The sequence below is a fragment of the Neoarius graeffei genome, chromosome 16 (genome assembly GCF_027579695.1).
Source record: "Neoarius graeffei isolate fNeoGra1 chromosome 16, fNeoGra1.pri, whole genome shotgun sequence".
In the NCBI taxonomy this organism is placed as follows: domain Eukaryota; kingdom Metazoa; phylum Chordata; class Actinopteri; order Siluriformes; family Ariidae; genus Neoarius; species Neoarius graeffei.
Window position 1 is genome coordinate 33,373,278 of NC_083584.1, and position 21,584 is coordinate 33,394,861.

The window sequence follows — 21,584 nt, forward strand, 5'->3', positions numbered from 1 at the left end:
CATACTGAGGGGAATAGCAATACAAAGCTAGCGCATATCCACATTTCTCGCTAGCTGTGTTGGGTGTGTTGTTAACCCGTGTGGATTTAAGTGAAATACTTGAGAAGTTCTGTGGTCAAGACAATGTTTTAAAGTAAGGACACTTGATTATTAATGTTTGCCCGCCGTGGTTTGTTGTTGACGAAAGGCCCACATGATTTTGCCTTATGCAGCTACTGCTAGCGTCATGCTTTGAACTAGGTTAAGCTCATTTGCGCTAAAGGATGGGTTTATTGAAGGACTTTGATGTAGCTAGTTTCTTTTTAAAAAATCGTATGCTCAAAACAGTATGCCCGTGTTCATCATGTTTAACTTTTTTCTTGATGCAGTGCGTGAAATATTGTTGCAAGTGGTATTTCGATGCAGTCATGTCAAAAAGGCAGTTGAATGCACAGTCTTATTCAAGGAGAAGGAAGACTTGCATGATGCTTGAACATAGATCGGTAAAATAGACCCTAGTAGGACTTGGTTTCGTGTATTTCGGTCTGTAGAGTTATGAGTTTGGCCGCTGTCCATGGTGTTTACGTTTCATGTGGCCGCCGAGCCAAGTACCTTGACTTGCAGTGAATGTTTGTTTTCATGCCGCCGAGCTATTTTTATGTATTTTATTTTTTAAAAGGACTTGTCTGTAGGTGTGTGTGTTTTATGTTTACAACACATAGGTCTACATTAGCGCACGCGCGCTTGTGTGGTTATCCCTGGCCATGCCCCTGCGTGAAAGTTACGCAGTATCACTGTCCTGTCCGTGGTAATAATCAGAACCGGCTCTGTAATGATAATGCGCGCGTTCTTCTCTCCCTCTGTGGTCGGATGTGTTGAGCGATGTGAGCGTGGGCCTTGCGCAGCTACGCTGAGCCAAACATAACCTATCTTAGGCTTCTAGGCTAATTACGCGCTTACACTGTAAATGCTTGACACGTATTGCAAATAAAATAAGAGTGTTTTCCTGGCCAACGGTAAGGGTAGGGTTGACAGGTAGCCTATGAGGGGCCTCAAAAAACCCAGTAGCCCCTGGGCCACGGGTGTTGATAAAGCGCCCCTGCTTGATTGAATCAGTGAAATTTGCAAAGCACAATCATTTGAAGAAAAAAAAAGTGTATAAAGTTAGCACTGCTAAAACAATAAAGAACAATTTCAAAATAAGTACCTTGATTTTTTTCATTTGGTCTAAAATCTAAACTGTGCAAATGAATGATACAAGTTTAAGTAAATGTGGTCTGGATATACAAAAAGTTATCAAGTCAGATATATCAGTTTGTTATCAAGTATTTAAAAGAAACAGAAATAACTAAAATAATATCATCCCCCCCCAGTATCTCCTGTTCCACACTCCAGCCCAGTTGGTGGAGATAATGCACCTTTAAGTTGGTTTGCCAACCGCCAAAAAACCCTAAAGAAGAAGAAAATGGCGGAGCGTGTTACTGAACCAACTGAGGATGAAATAAAAACTCTCCTTGAAAACAAAACCCCAAAAAAATACAAAAAAAGGCAACAAAATATGGAATGAAAGAATTTCATGGGAAGAATGTATCTTTTTTTTCAAGAATTATTATTATAGCATTTTCCACAAATTGCTACTGTCATTTTGCCCGTTTGTAAATGCGGAAATGATTTTGTCGGACATTTCGTATAAAGTTTTTATTTGTAAAAAATAAAAATGCTCTGTTTCTCAAAATCCAGTGAATGTGGAAAGAATAAAACAGTTATTCCACTCAATCTTATCGTACATGGCTTTTAGCCAACTCGGCGCTATGCGTCTCACTGGCTATCAGCTTATGTACAACTCGATTTCCTGGAATAACTTAATTATAACCACTAGAAATGCAGTTGATTGAAATGTGGAACCTGATATACAGTGGTATTTTTCATTCATTCATAATCAGTAACTGCTGTACCGTGGCCAAAGTTGAAATGGATACTGGGTGCAAGGTGGGAGAATTCACCAAGGACGGGACATCAATTCATTGCAGAGCACCATGCACACACACATTCACATACATACTCATTTGAACCTAGGGACAATATTAGCATCACCAGTCCACCTATCTGCATGTTTTGACCAGTCGGAGGACAATGGAGAACCGAGAGGAAACCCACACAAATGCACTGAGAACATGCAAAACTAGCACACAGAGAGTAAAATGAGCTCAGGACTGGGGTAGCAACACATGATGCAAGGTAAAGTTTTCTTCTCGTAGTCTAAAGGTCATTTTTTTCCTTTGAGAAAACAAAGAATACATCTATAAAGGCTCTATGGAGGACTCAACAACAGAGGGTTTTCCTTTCATCAAAGATTCCAAATAGACTCATTTTTTAGAAAGCTAGAATCCTTAATCATCCAAAGAACTTTTGAGGAACCATTTTGCTAAAAGTTTAAAGCAGAAGGGAAACCGTTTAAACTCCCAGGAGCCAATGGCAGATCCAGACATTCCTCACTCTTGTAACCACATACCTTTCCTATTATTTATACACTAGTTAATGAATGTTTCAAAGTAGTTACTAAATAATATGCTTTAAGATGCATGAGAAAATAATAAGGTAAGACTTTAAGAGGTTAAATAACTTGATAATACTCACTTCTACATCTAGGCAGGGAGTTGCTCCATTGCCCACTGGATTGGCAATGAGACTTAATGGCCCCCTGTAACTCATAGCCGGTCCTGCAGGCAAAGCGAACTACGTCGTTGAGGTTGAAGTGTGTTCCTTGGGTCACACCATTGGCAGGATTTCCTGGATGTCCACATGTGATAGCTACAAAATACCAGAATAAAGATTGTGGGTTGTTATAATAATAATAATAATAATAATAATAATAATAATAATAATGTATTATTAATAGTAAAATATTTCTTAATAAATGTATGGTTTGTACAAATCTTGTTCCAGCAGAATTGTGTGTGTGTGAGATACACACACACACACACACACACACACACACACACACACACACTCTCTCTCTCTCTCTCTCTCTCACACACACACAGGGTTAGTCAAAATTACGTTAACACTAATGGATTATTTTTCTCCTGAATGTGTGGTGCACCGTGACCGCTGCTGGCATAATTGGGCCCTACTTTTTTGACACCCCAACAGTGACGTCAGGCGTCTACTTACAGATGGTGCAGCAGTACACCATTGATGAACTTCCACTACAGATACGATTGGTGGGGTATTTCCAACAAGATGGCGCACCGCCGCATTTTGGCCGTACTGTTCATGCTTATCTCGACCACACATTTTCAGGTTGATGGATAGGTCACGGTGGACCATTGCCATGGCCTCCACACTCCCCTGATTTGATGCCCTGTGATTTCTGGTTATGGGGTATGGTGAAGGAGTGCAGGAAAGTTTGTGATATCAATGACCTCAAGGACAAAATAAGGACTATAGTATCATCTATTCCCCACAAAATGTGTGTCCGGGCTTTAAATGGTACTGTTGCTCACTGGTTTTTGTGTGTTGAACACGATGGTGAACAGGTTGAGACCATCCTGTAAATTATCTTGCACATATGATGTATGTTTTGTGAATGAATGGTTTCTACCGTTTAAGTGTTAACATAATTTTGACTAACCCTTATCTCCTTGTTACTTCTATCAAATGATCCAATGAATACTTGTGCATGTGTATTATTAAAGCAGTACATACGGACACAAAAAGGTGGTTTTCCAGACCAGCGGTGATCTTGCTCACATATGCGCACTGAAACACCAATGAGTCTGAACCCAGGATTACACTGGTAAACCACACTGCCCCTGTAATTATAGTTCTCACCAATTATCTGCCCATTTACTATGGGGTCAGGAGAGCCACAGTGTCCAGCTGAGGAGGAGAGAAACAAGTGCATAAAAACAAGAGATGACTTTGACAGCCACAGAATTTGATCAACAAAACCTAGTTTCAAAGTATGAAAATAGTCGCTTGTTAAAGCATCATTATATTACCAAGACACTGGACCTCAGCTCCACTCCATAAGCCATTGGCCATGCATTCTCTCACCCTGGAGCCCACCAAAGTATAGCCTGTGTTACAGGAGAAAATGGCTGTTGCTCCGAATACAGTCAGAGTACCAATTTTATTTCCATTGGGTGGGGTTCCAAGGTCTCCACAAGAGATAACTAGATGAAGAACAACAAATGTCGTTTTAGTGCATGCAAGCGAAACTTCATTATCACATCCAAGGATGCACAAAGTACCTTTTCCTCAGTTATTCAGTTATTGTAGGCCTACGGTGTGGCAAAATTGAAAGTATTCATGTATTCTGTACAGTGCTGTCTCCAAACAAAGTAAGGACTAGGATTTCTTAGACAGATTAAGTTTTAATCTTTTATAACCACCATCACAGAATCTTTGAGACACACACTTCACTCAATTACAAACCCAGAAGAATAAAAGCGCTCACTTTCACATGCAGGTCTGGGTTCAGGGTAATCCCAGGTGCTGTTGGCCTGGCAACGAATGACCCTTTGACCCTTGTAGAAGTATCCTGGGTCACAGGTGAGCATCATCATGGCTTCATACTGATTCTGCATGCCATAGATAAGCCTCCATCTCCCGTGTTCCACTGCCGAGTGGCCAATGTCAGGGCAGGTGACAGCTGCAGGGCACACATCAAACTTTACTTTGAACATCTGTCACTGGAAGCACTAGGTAGTAAAATATAAAGGGCTGCTTTGTAATTCTGGCTGAAAACCATTAAATGACACCTTGATATTTATAATAGTTGGATTGCAGACATTTCCTCAGTCAATTTTTGGCTTACGTATGCAGCGGGGTGGCGTTTCTATAGGACTCCACCTCCCTGACTCTTGACAAACAGGTGATACAGGTAAGGTGTTGGCCAGTCGGAAACCTGGGTTACATTTGAATGTGACCCTTAAACCGAGAGTAAAATCTTGACCAACCACACTGCCATTCACTGGAGCCATGGGCATTCCACATGATACCACTGAGAGAGAGAGAGAGAGAGAGAGAGAGAGAGAGAGATATATTTTAATACTGTCCTCATTAGCAATCATGACACACTGCAGGTGATCAAAGGTGACAAAGTGAGCAGCCAATTCTAATAGCATCAGAATGTAGACAGCTAACTTTATTATAGAGTAAAGTACTCAGCACTGTTCTGAGAAAAAGTTTGACTACAATGTCTTCTTCCGGCTGCTCCCGTTAAAGGTCGCCACAGTGGATCTGTTCTACATATTTGATTTGCCATAGGTTTTACACCCTTCCGGACACAACCCTCCCCAGTCTAGCCAGGCTTGGGACCTGCACTAAGTATGCACTGGGTTGTGCAACCCCAGTGGCTGGGTATATTACCTAATTTTCATGTCTTTCAACTGTGGGGGAAACCAGAGCACCCAGAGGAAACCCACGCAAATATGGGGAGGACATGCAAATGCCACAAAGAAAGGCTCCCGCCAGCCAAGAGGTTTGAACCCAGAACCTTCTTGCTGTGAGGTGACAGTGCTAACCACTGCACCACCATAGTTTGACTACAATACATTGTAGTCATAGTCTCATCTCATCTCATTATCTCTAGCCGCTTTATTCTGTTCTACAGGGTCGCAGGCAAGCTGGAGCCTATCCCAGCTGACTACGGGCGAAAGGTGGGGTACACCCTGGACAAGTCGCCAGGTCATCACAGGGCTGACACATAGACACAGACAACCATTCACACCTACGGTCAATTTAGAGTCACCAGTTAACCTAACCTGCATGTCTTTGGACTGTGGGGGAAACCGGAGCACCCGGAGGAAACCCACACGGACACGGGGAGAACATGCAAACTCCGCACAGAAAGGCCCTCGCTGGCCACGGGGCTCGAACCCAGGACCTTCTTGCTGTGAGGCGACAGTGCTAACCACTACACCACCGTGCCGCATGTAGTCATAGTAAGTTTGACTAAAAGGTATTGAGTTAAAAAAAAAAACTAATTAAAAATTGTTTACTCACAGCTATTGTATGCATACATTTACCAAAGTGAAAGAGTGAGCAAACGTATAATAATCCAGCTGTAGCAAACTTAAAGCTAGACTGCCTTTCAGATTTTTCAAGTTTAGGTCATAAAAAGATTTTTCCCTGACACCCAATTATTTTTGTTTAGTGGACTGAAATTGTATTAGTTTTTTTTTTAATAGAACAATTAATGAATTTGGAGCCACAGCCTGAAATTCTCCACTATTTTTTCCTGCTTCGCCATGACGGAATACAAGATACTGCGTCATGCATGACGTGGTGGGCTTTCCCCATTCGCACAAGGCATTGTGGGATACAAATTTGAAACAGGAGAGAAAAATGGAAGACATGAGTGTGTGAATGAAACGTGAAAGACCGACTACAGTAACGGAAAGCGAGAAGAAAAGATGTTATGTTGCGAAGGAAAGGAAATGCAGGACCAAACTAATAAATATCGGCAGTCAGCGAGCACCTCGGTGTGATCAGCTGTTCATTTAGCAACAGAATGATGTAACTGTCAGTGCACGGCAGGCCTGGAATTTTGTCATTTTAGGGGCAAGGCCACTTGGCCTTTTGTGCTGTCAATTTTTTGAGGGCATGAAGGCCAAAAGCCAGGGCACCAAGGCCATAAAATAAAACAATGATTTTAAGTTCACGTCTATAATGAATTTAATTTAAGGACTAATGACTCTTCTGAGGAAGATTGGAGTCTCAGTCGAAACTATCAAGCAGGTAAAGAAACAACATCTACACTTGTGTCTGAAGATGATGATAAAATATTGAACACATCTAAACTTATCAATCCATCACTCACTTCAAAAATTGTAAAACTTATTAAACCTATATCCTCCCATAATTTTTGTTCAATTGACACCGAATGTGCAAGAGCATCTTCAGACTGTACTACTACGCAGATTTTTGATTAATCAAAATTGAGCCTGGAGTCCATCAAAATGTTTGACTGTAAATGGAACATATACTAGAATGTATATGAAAATGAATAAAAGTAAATGTTAATGTTGTAATGACGCCAAAAACAGTGAGATAAAATCTCTTGCGATGGTGATCTCGTCAAGATGGCAGCAGTTACACTTCGGTTAAACAGCAAAAAGAAACATACAATACTAATAACAAAACAATGCTAACTGCATAGATTAAAAAAGTGGCTATGAACAGACAACAGCACATCACGTATCATATTACGGCAGGAACAAGCAGTAGTAACATCCATGACCTTACGCTTAAAGCTCGACAAAGGGAAAACTTGACAGCAAGCTAATTAGCATTTGTTACCGGCTACAGTCGGTACTCGGCATGTTAAAAGTGGGTCAACTTTGTAACGACATAACATTACTGTACAAGCAATGCTTATTTAACGGTAACAAACTTAAGCCCTATATGTTGAAATTCCTCTCTTATTCGTTCGTTAATTTATCACACAGTCTTACCTCAGTCAACTTCTTCCCTCCTTCTGTGAAAATTCAACGTCTCAGACGCGAACACAAGTGGGTGGGGGATGCGTTTGATTAAGTCTCCTGGTTGGCTGGTGATAGATTGGTGTCATTATAGCACGTCGGAGCGGTTCATGCCAGGCTCGAGTCCGATCCACCACTGATGAGTTGCCCAATAAGAATCCAGAATGTCATCAAAAGATGTATTTTTTTCTCAATAGACGCAGGTGATGTTAAAGCCTATTGGCAGTCACGAGGCAGACTACAAAACCGCAAAATCGCAGGGCATCAAGGCCACTGTGGCCTTACGGCAGATATTTTTTTCCAAGGGCACAAGGCCAAATTGAGAGGGCACGAGGGCCGTGGCCCTCGTGAAATTCCTGCCCTGGTGCACGGTCAAAGGTAAACCTATAGATGAAAAGTAATGCAACACTGTGGATGCCAGCTGCCGTAAAACCCAAAAGATGAAGAAGACGATGAAGGTAAGCATGCACATGCACACACGGACTTCCTCTGTCTGCTTGAGTGTACAAAGAGAGCGATTTTATGCACATTATTTGCTCGGGTATTCCCTCAAATTAAATAACTTCCCAGACATAGAATGTCCTGTTTTTTTTTTGTTGTTGTTGTTTAGATATTACATAAATAAACATATATCACAATGACCAAATTTCAGAGGGAACTAAATTTCACTGATTTTATGAAATTGAAAGGCCGTCTACTTTTAAGTGTAACCTATAGATTAATTCCTTTGAGAGAAATTTTGAGATTTTTGATCTCCTATAGACATAATTTCAACAACTTATTCAGTAATTGATAAACTTAAAATGAACTGATCTTCAGTAAGCACTTAATCCTGGATCTGGAGCTTATCTAACTGAGAATACATCCTGGATGGGATAGCAGTCCATTACAAGGCAGCACATACACAACTAAGATAATTTAGAGCAGCCGATCCACCTACTGGCATGGTTGGCAAATTCGCTGTCTTGTGTTTATGTTGAGTGTTGATTGATTTAAAAATAAGATGTCATAATTTAGTTATGAAATAAATATAGCTATATTGTGTTGAGCTGAACTGAATTGTATCTGTGGTTTTTGTTTGTCATATGCACACACACACACACACACACACACACACAAAATAAAGCATCTCGTCAGTACAAGCAGGAGTTTGAGGCAGTTTGATAGCGATGAGTTCAATCCAAACATGAGATTACACCTGTATATAGATTTGAAGCACCTGCTGTTCCTAGTTACTGTTGAAACAGGACAAAGAAGAATTATCCGTGCCTCATTTTCCCTGCCTTTCATCACTCTCTCTCTCAGAGAAATACAGGTGGGTGCTCTAAATCTATTATTCTAAATCACTACTGTGGCAAGCTAAGGTGAAATATCTTGATTGCTTCTTCATGCACAGACAGACAGGTGAGCATAATAAAGAAATGTGAGAAACAGAAGTACACTTTGGATATATTTCAACACCGAATGAAGATCAAGGGAATTAAGACAGACAGAGAATAGATATAAATAAATAAATACATAACCTGGGTATCAAAACAAAATTATTCTGGATAAATAGATTTAACCCACCTTGGCAGAGGGGTACAGGAGCATTCCATTGGTAGATGCCTTGTGGGGTGCGAGTGCAGGTGGCACTGCTCTGGCCAATCAAGCGGAAGCCCTGGTCACAGCTGAAGCGCAATGTACTGCCCAGCTTCGTGCCTGTCTGACTGTGCACTGAGCCATTCACTGGAGGGTTAGGGGTACTGCAGTAGGCCGCTGTAATATACACAGATACATATACCAAAGTTACCCCTTTAAACATCCATAACCCACTGGCTCAATAATATTTTTTAAGATAAGTAACCAGACAGTTAGTTCGGATTTTAAAATTCCTTAACCTGGAAATCAGATGGCTGTAGTAAAGAAATGAAGCAATGTTGGATGGAAGGAAATATATTAGTACATAAAACAGGAAGTGGGCAGAGAAAGTCATCCTATTACTTTTACTATTACTTTTAATCTCTGCTACCAAGTTACACTGTCATAAAAATGCTAATTCCAAACAGAGAGCTATATCTCTAACTTCTGGGATTCAGGAGCTCTGATATCCCACAGATGGTAAGATAAGATTTGTTCACTCAAAGAAAAAGGCAAAAAAGCTACTGAAATGGAACAGTAATCTTCACTTCAGGTTTTATGAGTGCTATGGCTCTCTAACAAACTGCCCTGTTAAGACAGAAAATGGGAAGGTCTCAAGTGAACCACTCATCCATTAGCAGAAATGAGTAGGATCTTGAAAATGGGGTCAATTTGTGAAATTACAACAATACTTTACAACTGAAAGTATAACTCCCCATGGAGTAGTAAAATTGTTGGAATCTATATGCCGCTGGGCTTAGAAAAGCAGCCGAGAGGGGCTCTGGCTCTCAGGCTCCGACAGTTTAGTAGAAGTAAACGCTTAAGCCAGCCTTCAGCATCTCCATTTGCTGTACATCCAGACATAGTTTATTCCTTCACCGAAGCAAAACGCTAATGCCCGAGGTCTTACGTTCAATAAAATCAAAATGAAAACAAATCTCAATGTCACCTTCATGCCTTTTTTCCCCTGTTGGTAGCAAAATCTATCTAGCTATCTATCAGTCTCCACTCTCCACTTTCACCTTTTCTCTCAACACATCTCAGCACACTAATCAGTCAGTCACTCACTACATGGACTCTATCAATGCTCAAGAATGAATGGAAGTAAAGGTAAGAGAAAAGAAAAGTAAAGAAAGAAAAGGGGAAAAAAGTGCATTGAGTCAGAACGATTTTAAGAATTTGCTACAACTGATGATGGAGAGGCAGCCTGCGGAGATAAAAGATGGATTATTAAAGCAAACAGTAGAATGTTTCAAATCTGGCTTGCCATCTGTTTTCTTCCCAAGGTATTTCAGCAGGGCAGTCCATACTGAGCATGCAAACCTGTATGCTGGTGCAACTAACTCAGCCTGTCACTGATCTGGCTATCAGAACTCCATCAAGCATGAAAAGAGAGCAGAAAACTAAAGATGCTGTCAGCAGGAGAGAACTGGTCCCACTGTGTGAGAGCAGCAGATGATTAGTCATCCTTCTGAAATGGATAATCATCAGCCTTCTGATGATAAGGAGCATACGGAAATGTTTTAAATATTTACACAACAATACATCATACACAATTCAGCAGGTGTCACCAGTACCAATCTCTAGTTTTTAGATTAGAAATGGATATGTACGTTAGTAATGAGTACCATCGCCATCAGTAGCTCACCTGAGTAGCGGATTCGAAAGCCCTTGTGGCTGGAGGTGTGATCAAACGACCAGTGCAGGTAGACTTTATTGGAAGAGCTGGTGATGCTCAGTGGGGATGAGTAATTCCCACTTAGAGTAATGAGAAGAGGACTCTGTCTGGATGGACCTTAAAATGGGGGAAAAAAAAGGATTTGATTACAACACAAGAAAGCTGCACTTCTGACTTAATGGTAAACCTTTATAATTTCTTCCTCTTGGTTTTCAGCAATTTCATCTCATCTCATTATCTCTAGCCGCTTTATCCTTCTACAGGGTCGCAGGCAAGCTGGAGCCCATCCCAGCTGACCACGGGCGAAAGGCGGGGTACACCCTGGACAAGTCGCCAGGTCATCACAGGGCCGACACACAGACACAGACAACCATTCACACTCACATTCACACCTACGGTCAATTTAGAGTCACCAGTTAACCCAACCTGCATGTCTTTGGACTGTGGGGGAAACCGGAGCACCCGGAGGAAACCCACGCGGACACGGGGAGAACATGCAAACTCCACACAGAAGGGCCCTCGCCTGCCCCGGGGCTCGAACCCAGGACCTTCTTGCTGTGAGGCGACAGCGCTAACCACTACACCACCGTGCCGCCCCGGTTTTCAGCAATTTGCACAACATAATTCTGAGAACAGCAAATTTATTCTTGACTTTATGTAAGAGCTCATGCCTAATGAGATGCCCACAACACAACGCAGACTGGTGTTTCCACCATCGATCGATCCATCGATCGATTGATCGACTGATCGATCAATAGACAGAACACATCAGCACATGTGTAGTAAAGAATAAAACATGATGCTGTGTGCTGTTATAGGAAATTATAACAGCAATTTCCAAAGTGTTTTATTCCTATTTATCATTTTACAGCACAACAATTATATTTTACATTAATTACAACAGCAGGAATAATGTGCCATACATTTTATCCACTTATATTTATGCAAGTTAGTTTACAAGTTAGTTCCTATTATGTTATAGCAATGGCTTTGTCTTTCCTGAAGGAAAAAAAAAACACTAGAAAAACAGTAAAAATATAGTTTGTCTTGTTACCAAGGAAACAGAAAGCCAAAGTCTTCTGTTCTGAAAACCCACTGACTGTTACAAAGCTCGGACACTGGAGAGTCCTTCTATAAATATTATAGACATGTCTACTTACAGAAATCGTAACCGTATCAATGCTTATATTTTTGTTCGTTAAATAACATATACAGACTTGAGAATTAGACAACACTGTGGTATAAATTTGCCAGAGGGGAACCGTCAGGGTCTTCTAGTCCTTCAGAGAAGGCCCAAACATATCAGCATTATAAATGTTATATTTAATTTCTTTCATTCTTTAATTTCTTTGATAATTTCATGATATTTAGTCTCTTCTAATTTTAAGTTGGCCTCATTTTCTATCAAATTTGCTTCAGAAATGAAAGGGTTACTGTCCTGTAAACATTAAAATAGAGTTATCCAATGATTTTTTTTTGTTTGTTGTCTTCAGGCTGAGAAGAGTTTAGAGCCGGCTCACTTATTGGTTGGGAGTTCGTTGCTGGGACAGAAGGCCATGGCAGTGTATGTTTATGTAAGAAATGACAGATGAATTAACCAATCAAATTTTGATTTATAGTGGACCAAAAATTTACTGCCCTCAGCCTTCTTGAAGGCCAACGTGAGCCTAACTGCGAGTTGGCGCTGTCAGCACAACACTGAAGTCACCTTCCAGCTGGTGTAGCATTCATCAGTAGTGTTAGCAAATGCTAATAAAGCAGTCCAGCTAGTGCTATCGAGAGCAAGTAGCACAGGCTAACAACCAAGAAACTAAGATTTCTGTCTCCAGACTCTTCTTCTACACACACTCGCCACAGTATTTTTCACTCATACTTAAGTATTCAATTCGCAATGTAATTTACTTAGTCACTTTTAAAATCAACATCAACAACTACACACAACGGAGCAACCTGGCATCCTGCCAATAATCCCTTGCAAAATCCTTTGCCCTGCTGCTTATTTAGTGTGTCTGGCTAAGTTTTGGCTGAGCTAAAGTCCCAAATCTAACAGTTCACCACTGAAATTTGCTTATACCATGACCACTTAACACCAATTAAAAGCTTGATTTGTGTTTTACTTATTTGTTTTGGAATCATGATGGTGATAGCTTACCATAAATACAACCTCACCTAAACTGTTATAAATTAATATTTGTATTCATGATTATATTTCAGATGGCATGGTGGTGTAGTGGTTAGCGCTGTCGCCTCACAGCAAGAAGGTTCTGGGTTTGAGCCCAGTAGCCGACGGGGGCCTTTCTGTGTGGAGTTTGCATGTTCTCCCCGTGTCTGTGTGGGTTTCCTCCGGGTGCTCCGGTTTCCCCCACAGTCCAAAGACATGCAGGTTAGGCTAATTGGTGGCTCTAAATTGACCGTAGGTGTGAATGGTTGTTTGTCTCTTTGTGTCAGCCCTTTGATTGGTGACTTGTCCAGGGTGTACCCCGCCTCTCACCCATAGTCAGCTGGGATAGGCTCCAGCTTGTCCGTGACCCTGTACAGGATAAGCAGTTATGGATGGATGGATGATATTTCAGCATGTTGAGTTCAAACGTTGATCTTTTCTTTGTGTTTATAGGAATATTCCAGATGAACAGCCCGCTCTCGTGGTATTCACCACTTTAAAAGTCAAAATTTTCTGGGATCAACTTGTTGATGTGTCTCAATATGGTGGCACCATGGAAGTGAATGAAGTGTAATTACAGCATAATTTTAGTCAGATAGAGCCTTTTCCTAGTCATTTATCAATACATCTGAGAGAAATTCCCAATAATTTTCTCATATTTCTGCCGTTATTCTGCCTTACGTTTTACACATTAACTTAACTGGCTAAATCACTAGCCTCAATCATAAGATATTTCACAGTCAGTGCTGATAATTTTCTGTTGCTTAGCAACAGTGTTTTCATGACGATAACCACTTGAATGGCAAGAGAGTGCATGTTCACATTTTGAAGTCGAAACCATGAATTCATGTGTTTCATTCGATTGTAAAAATATTATCAAAAGCAGTGATTTAGAACTGTGATTAAAACTGGATCTACTTCAGCGGGGTCCTGATGTATTAATACACACCTGTCAGCTAATCAGAAAATGAGCATTTTTGTGGATTATGCACACTGGTCATTTGCTATATCCAACCACAAGATTTCTACTACATACAGGTCTACATTTTAAATAACATTTTACACAAATGTAATAAGGGTGGCACGGTGGTGTAGTGGTTAGCGCTGTCGCCTCACAGCAAGAAGGTCCGGGTTCGAGTCCCATGGCCGGCGAGGGCCTTTCTGTGTGGAGTTTGCATGTTCTCCCCGTGTCCTCCTCCGGGAGCACTCCTCCGGGTGCTCCGGTTTCCCCCCCAGTCCAAAGACATGCAGGTTAGGTTAACTGGTGACTCTAAATTGACCGTAGGTGTGAATGTGAGTGTGAATGGTTGTCTGTGTCTATGTGTCAGCCCTGTGATGACCTGGCGACTTGTCCAGGGTGTACTCCGCCTTTCACCCGTAGTCAGCTGGGATAGGCTCCAGCTTGCCTGCGACCCTGTAGAACAGGATAAAGCGGCTACAGATAATGAGATTATATATATATATATATATATATATCTCATCTCATCTCATTATCTGTAGCCGCTTTATCCTGTTCTACAGGGTCGCAGGCAAGCTGGAGCCTATCCCAGCTGACTACGGGCGAAAGGCGGGGTACACCCTGGACAAGTCGCCAGGTCATCACAGGGCTGACACATAGACACAGACAACCATTCACACTCACATTCACACCTACGCTCAATTTAGAGTCACCAGTTAACCTAACCTGCATGTCTTTGGACTGTGGGGGAAACCGGAGCACCCGGAGGAAACCCACGCGGACACGGGGAGAACATGCAAACTCCGCACAGAAAGGCCCTCGCCGGCCCCGGGGCTCGAACCCAGGACCTTCTTGCTGTGAGGCGACAGCGCTAACCACTACACCACCGTGCCGCCCATATATATATATATATATATATATATATATATATATATATATATATGTATGTGTGTGTGTGTGTGTGTGTGTGTGTGTGTATTATATATTTACACATACATACACACACTCCTAGAGAGCTAGCATCATGGAAACTTTATTACACTTTCTGCAGGGGCACTTTCAGATCAACAGAAGTCCGTAATCCACAGTTATCTCTACATCCCTGGATTTTCCACTAGCTTTGTGTGTGCAGAGTTTAGAGTTTCTGGCTCTAGACCTCTCTGGCAGGTTATATTTGGCACTACATAATGAAAGTCTCGAACTCCTCAGCTCAGCGTAATATACAATGCTGTAATCACTGGTAAGCACACCAGCTCCCCTAAGGTGCAGCCCACACTGTGCCCAAATGCAAAGCAAACACACACAGCAGCCAAGAGGCTTTGTCAGCCATTAAAATAGAGTGTGTTCCTGTTCAGACACAACCATTCACCGAACTTTACTTAACACACTACCTTTACCCTTTCTTCACATTCACTACTGTATGAAATGCAGCTCATAGATCATTCATTCTCAGTCAGGTTTTAAACAGCACACACACACACACACACACAATGTGGCATGAATGCAAATACACCTGTGAAATGAATGTAAAACAGACAGCAGCGTAAACTCCTTCACTTAACAGCTATTTGATGCAAAGAGCATTTCAGTCATAGCTCATTCAATCTGATGGTTATTCAATTTGTACCAGGTAACTGCTGTAGTTGTAATCTGTAAACAGGTGCAGTGTATGCTTTGATATGAGCAATTGAGCGCTCTGATTGGCTACTCTACTGCTAGGATATCAGCTCATATACCATAAGTAGAGAAAAACAAAATGGTGGAGTACAACCCCGATTCCAAAAAAGTTGGGACAAAGTACAAATTGTAAATAAAAACGGAATGCAATGATGTGGAAGTTTCAAAATTCCATAATTTATTCAGAATAGAACATAGATGACATGTCAAATGTTTAAACTGAGAAAATGTATCATTTAAAGAGAAAAATTAGGTGATTTTAAATTTCATGACAACAACACATCTCAAAAAAGTTGGGACAAGGCCATGTTTACCACTGTGAGACATCCCCTTTTCTCTTTACAACAGTCTGTAAACGTCTGGGGACTGAGGAGACAAGTTGCTCAAGTTTAGGGATAGGAATGTTAACCCATTCTTGTCTAATGTAGGATTCTAGTTGCTCAACTGTCTTAGGTCTTTTTTGTCATATCTTCCGTTTTATGATGCGCCAAATGTTTTCTATGGGTGAAAGATCTGGACTGCAGGCTGGCCAGTTCAGTACCCAGACCCTTCTTCTACGCAGCCATGATGCTGTAATTGATGCAATATGTGGTTTGGCATTGTCATGTTGGAAAATGAAAGGTCTTCCCTGAAAGAGACGTCGTCTGGATGGGAGCATATGTTGCTCTAGAGCCTGGATATACCTTTCAGCATTGATGGTGTCATTCCAGATGTGTAAGCTGCCCATGCCACACGCACTAATGCAACCCCATACCATCAGAGATGCGGGCTTCTGAACTGAGCACTGATAACAACTTGGGTCGTCCTTCTCCTCTTTAGTCCGAATGACACGGCGTCCCTGATTTCCATAAAGAACTTCAAATTTTGATTCGTCTGACCACAGAACAGTTTTCCACTTTGCCACAGTCCATTTTAAATGAGCCTTGGCCCAGAGAAGACGTCTGCGCTTCTGGATCATGTTTAGATACGGCTTCTTCTTTGAACTATAGAGTTTTAGCTGGCAACGGCGGATGGCACGGTGAATTGTGTTCACAGATAATGTTCTCTGGAAATATTCCTGAGCCCATTTTGTGATTTCCAATACAGAAGCATGCCTGTATGTGATGCAGTGCCGTCTAAGGGCCCGAAGATCACGGGCACCCAGTATGGTTTTCCGGCCTTGACCCTTACACACAGAGATTCTTCCAGATTCTCTGAATCTTTCGATGATATTATGCACTGTAGATGATGATATGTTCAAACTCTTTGCAATTTTAGACTGTCGAACTCCTTTCTGATATTGCTCCACTATTTGTCGGCGCAGAATTAGGGGGATTGGTGATCCTCTTCCCATCTTTACTTCTGAGAGCCGCTGCCACTCCAAGATGCTCTTTTTATACCCAGTCATGTTAATGACCTATTGCCAATTGACCTAATGAGTTGCAATTTGGTCCTCCAGCTGTTCCTTTTTTGTACCTTTAACTTTTCCAGCCTCTTATTGCCCCGTCCCAACTTTTTTGAGATGTGTTGCTGTCATGAAATTTCAAATGAGCCAATATTTGGCATGAAATTTCAAAATGTCTCACTTTTGACATTTGATATGTTGTCTATGTTCTATTATGAATACAATATCAGTTTTTGAGATTTGTAAATTTTTGCATTCCGTTTTTATTTACAATTTGTACTTTGTCCCAACTTTTTTGGAATCGGGGTTGTACATCAAGTCAGATACATCACTATGTTATCCATCCATCCATTATCTGTAGCTGCTTATCCTGTACAGGTCCGCAGGCAAGCTGGAGCCTATCCCAGCTGACTATGGGCGAGAGGTGGGGTACACCCTGGACAAGTCACCAGATCATCACAGGGCTGACACATAGACACAGACAACCATTCACCCTCAGATTCACACCTACAGTCAATTTAGAGTCACCAATTTAGAGTTAACCTAACCTGCATGTCTTTGGACTGTGGGAGAAACCGGAGCACCCGGAGGAAACCCACGCAGACACGGGGAGAACATGCAAACTCCACACAGAAAGGGCCTCATTAGCCATTGGGCTTGAACCCAGGACCTTCTTGCTGTGAGGCGACAGCGCTGACCATTACAACACCGTGCCACGCACTTTGTTATCAAGTATTTAAAAGAAACAGAAATAGCTAAATAAAAGAATATAGTCCACCCGCCCCCATATCTCCTGTTCCACACTCCAGCCCAGTTGGTGGCAGTAATGCACCTTTAAGTTGGTTTGCCAACCTCCAAAAAAAGAACAACACAAAATGGCGGAGCGTGTTGCCGAACCATCCGAGGATGACAAAAAAACTCTACTCAAAAACAAAACCCCAAAAGATACAAAAACAGCAACAGAATATGGAATAAACTATTTGATAGTAAGAAGAACATTTTTTTTTCAAGAATTATTATTATAGCATTTTTCACAAATTGCTACTGTCATTTCGCTGGTTTGTTTACATTCTCAGTGGAAATGATTTTATCAGATGTTTTGTATAAAGTTCTTATTTATTGAATTTGCAAAAAATAAAAATGCTTTGTTTATCAAAATCCAGTGAATGTCGACAGAATAAAACTGTTATTCCACTCAGTCTTGTTGTATGTGGCTTATAGTCGATGGGGTGTGCTGCAACTCATCGGTTATCTGTGCATATCCGACTCCATAGGTCGGGGTTCGAGCCCCGTGGCCGGCGAGGGCCTTTCCGTGTGGAGTTTGCATGTTCTCCCCATGTCCGTGTGGGTTTCCTCCGGGTGCTCCGGTTTCCCCCACAGTCCAAAGACATGCAGGTTAGGTTAACTGGTGACTCTAAATTGAGCATAGGGAATGTGAGTGTGAATGGTTGTCTGTGTCTATATGTGTTAGCCCTGTGATGACCTGGCGACTTGTCCAGGGTGTACCCCGCCTCTTGCCCCTAATTAGCTGGGATAGGCTCCAGCCTGCCTGTGACCCTGTAGGACAGGATAAGCGGCTACAGATAATGGATGGATGGATGGATGGATGGATGGATATATAAACTAACAAAAAGCCGGTTTCCGATAGCAAATTTTCTATCCCACATGGGGATCTTCTTCAGGCACTGTATTTAAACGTACAAACAGCAGTACACTCCGTGTCGCCACTAAACAGTCATCTTTTCTTGCGTTAATGGCATTCACAATGTGCCGACCCTCTGTGTATGTGCACTGACCTGTTGCCTCTCTAATCCACTTTCTAATCTCACCCTAAATGGGAGCATTTTGATCCACAGTGTGGGCCATGACCCACTCGCTGCTCTTGTGCCATTCTTACAGACTAAAGCAATTTCCATTGCCTTTTCAAGTTTGGAGGTCATTGTGTGACCGTGTGAAAAAGCATGCCTCTGTCCTACCTGTCTCTTTTGCATCACAGGCACACGACGACCTGTAATTATTGAAAACCTGCACAAATTGATATGATTGATGATTTTTGGAAGGAGCGGATTATTTAATATTTATGGACAGAGTCCTTTTGTAACTGTCCGTTTCTGCCATGGCACGGCAGGAAAGTTTTCAGGACAGAGGATTTTGTGCTTTCTGGTTTCTTGTACACATGACAAGCTTCATTTTATTTTGCGTTGTGTCTCATTAACTTCAACAGAGAAAATCAGACACTGATGAATAACTGGTGAAGTCATTCATTCACAAGTTACAGTTGAGGTCAGAAGTTTACATACGTTCATCACGGTCATGGGTGTTCTGGAAATATTGGGCTTTCAATGATTTCTTTGAACTGGTCTTTTTCTGGGGAAGAATCATTATACAACATACATATTACTAGAAAAAAATAAACAAGAATTTGGTGAAAGTTTTATTTTATTTCTGGCTTTCTGAAATCAGTACAGGGTCAGAATTATATCCAAGAAAAAGAACAGTTCAAAGAAGTTACTGAAAGCCTCATCATGTCATCATGTCCATGCCAATCATGGACATGATGCGTGAATGTAAACTTCTGTCTGCAACTGTAAGTGATAGCAGAAGTAATACTGCCTTACAGATGTTCCATAAAATTAAATGTAGTTTTAAATTGCTAAAAAAGTACTACGTGTTGTTTGGTAATAAATTAAAAGTTGTAATATTTGGCAAATCGCTTGTGGTATCAGAGGAATAGCGCATTTCAGCACATGCTGGAGGAATATAGTGCTTTTATCCTCTTCATATCACACCACCTCAACATGGATTATTTTCCTGTAACAGCACAACCCGTCATGTGTTATTCTTCACATGATGTTTGTTTACTCCTAAATTTAAAACCATGACTTTTGGTGAAAGAAGTAGGAGGAGGAGGAGATGATCTGTTGGTATTGAAATCCACTTAAAACACTCACCATCAAAGATTTCAAGCTCATCAAACTGTCTGCTGGTCTGGAAGTGTTCAATAGTGAAGGAGATATTGTAGCCTGGCTCCACCTTCACTACCCAGGAGCAGGACTCAAAGTGGGGGAAGCCGTTGCCTGGGGACTGACTCAGAATCACTCCAGTAGAGGCTGTCAGTACCTCATTCATTGGACACATCACTGAGAGAGAGAGAGAGAGAGAGAGAGAGAGAGGTTACTTATACACACATGAATATCTATAGTAATGCAAAGGAAACAGAATCACAGAGGAAGATCAACAGTGATGTCTAGGCTACTGAGATTAGATTAGACCATCAGGTTTTTAAATAGCAATAGAAAAGCTTTTATTTAAAGGGTCTGAAAGCATGAGGTGCAGATTCATAAAAGGATCAATGCTGAATGATGACCTACTGTTGAGATCAATGCGCAATTTGTTATTTCTAAATGTTATATGAGAAAGCCAGCAGCCAAGCCTCTGTGCAACTTCGGGTCAGAACAGTTCAAATTCCACCACCACTAACTCCCGAGCTCTAAAAGCAGGACTCCTGGTGCAAAAAAAAGTTTAAAACAAATAAATAAATAAAACATTTGACAAATTCATGTCAGGCTCTGTTCACATTAGTGTGTGTGTGTGTGTGTGTGTGTGTGTGTGTGTGTGTGTGTGTGTGTGTGTGTGTGTGTTAGACGCCTCAGTTCATTTAATTTGGAAATGGACTTTCGCAGGTTGCTGAACTCAAGTCCTTTTGGAAATTGGGCACATGGATGTGTTGCAGGAGCTGTGAAAAAAATACTGCTCCGTCTGTATAATAAGTATCCTTTCTATCTGGAGAATTAATGCTTTGTTTATCCATTAGCCTGTTTAGTTATAAAGGTGTACGCTTTCCTCTATATTTCCAGAATAGGATTGTCATTTATCAGGGAGTGGGACTGACATGTCATATGTGGAGGTCAGTCTGTGACTTTCGTCTGAATTTCTTTGGCCTGTGATGAGAGGCATCTTGTGTCACAGCACTGCTGAATTCTCAATTCTAATCGGTCAGAAATTGTTGATTACTGTAATTTTCTGTTACAGCACAGATCTGACAGAACTTCCTGCTGCGAGGATTATATGAATAAACTCATTCTAATATTGTTGTTTCAAGAGTAACAACTTACACATGGGCTTACATAGTAAACGCACCATATAAACAGATTAAAACAACAACGGTGTAGTGTACCACCACTACGGTGGTGTAGTGGTTAGCGCTCTCGCCTCACAGCAAGAAGGTGCGGGTTCAAGCCCCGTGGCCAACAAGGGCCTTTCTGTGTGGAGTTTGCATGTTCTCCCCGTGTCCGTGTGGGTTTCCTCCGGGTGCTCCGGTTTCCCCCACAGTCCAAAGACATGCAGGTTAGGTTAACTGGTGACTCTAAATTGAGCATAGGTGTGAATGTGAGTGTGAATGGTTGTCTATGTGTCAGCCCTGTGATGACCTGGCGACTTGTCCAGGGTGTACCCCGCCTTTCACCCATAGTCAGCTGGGATAGGCTCCAGCTTGCCTGCAACCCTGTAGAACAGGATAAAGCGGCTAGAGATAATGAGATGAGACAACAACTCGGTAATTGTTGATATGGTGAAGCTTTTTGAAAGGTATCGGTGCTTCATAACAGTCATACCCCCTTTCAACCAACATCATCATC

General features: G+C 41.5%; 1 protein-coding gene across 1 annotated transcript in view; it reads right to left on the reverse strand.

The window, feature by feature from the left end:
* csmd2 (CUB and Sushi multiple domains 2) overlaps positions 1 to 21,584 on the reverse strand; it is a 755,566-nt gene that overhangs the window by 66,153 nt on the left and 667,829 nt on the right. The window contains exons 47-54 of the mRNA XM_060942244.1: positions 19,899 to 20,087; positions 10,738 to 10,884; positions 9,039 to 9,227; positions 4,802 to 4,987; positions 4,442 to 4,636; positions 3,984 to 4,157; positions 3,688 to 3,861; positions 2,617 to 2,790 (exon numbers count right to left, since the gene is read on the reverse strand). Of these exons, the coding sequence (XP_060798227.1) occupies positions 2,617 to 2,790; positions 3,688 to 3,861; positions 3,984 to 4,157; positions 4,442 to 4,636; positions 4,802 to 4,987; positions 9,039 to 9,227; positions 10,738 to 10,884; positions 19,899 to 20,087 (1,428 nt within the window). The remainder of the gene's footprint in view (positions 1 to 2,616; positions 2,791 to 3,687; positions 3,862 to 3,983; positions 4,158 to 4,441; positions 4,637 to 4,801; positions 4,988 to 9,038; positions 9,228 to 10,737; positions 10,885 to 19,898; positions 20,088 to 21,584) is intronic.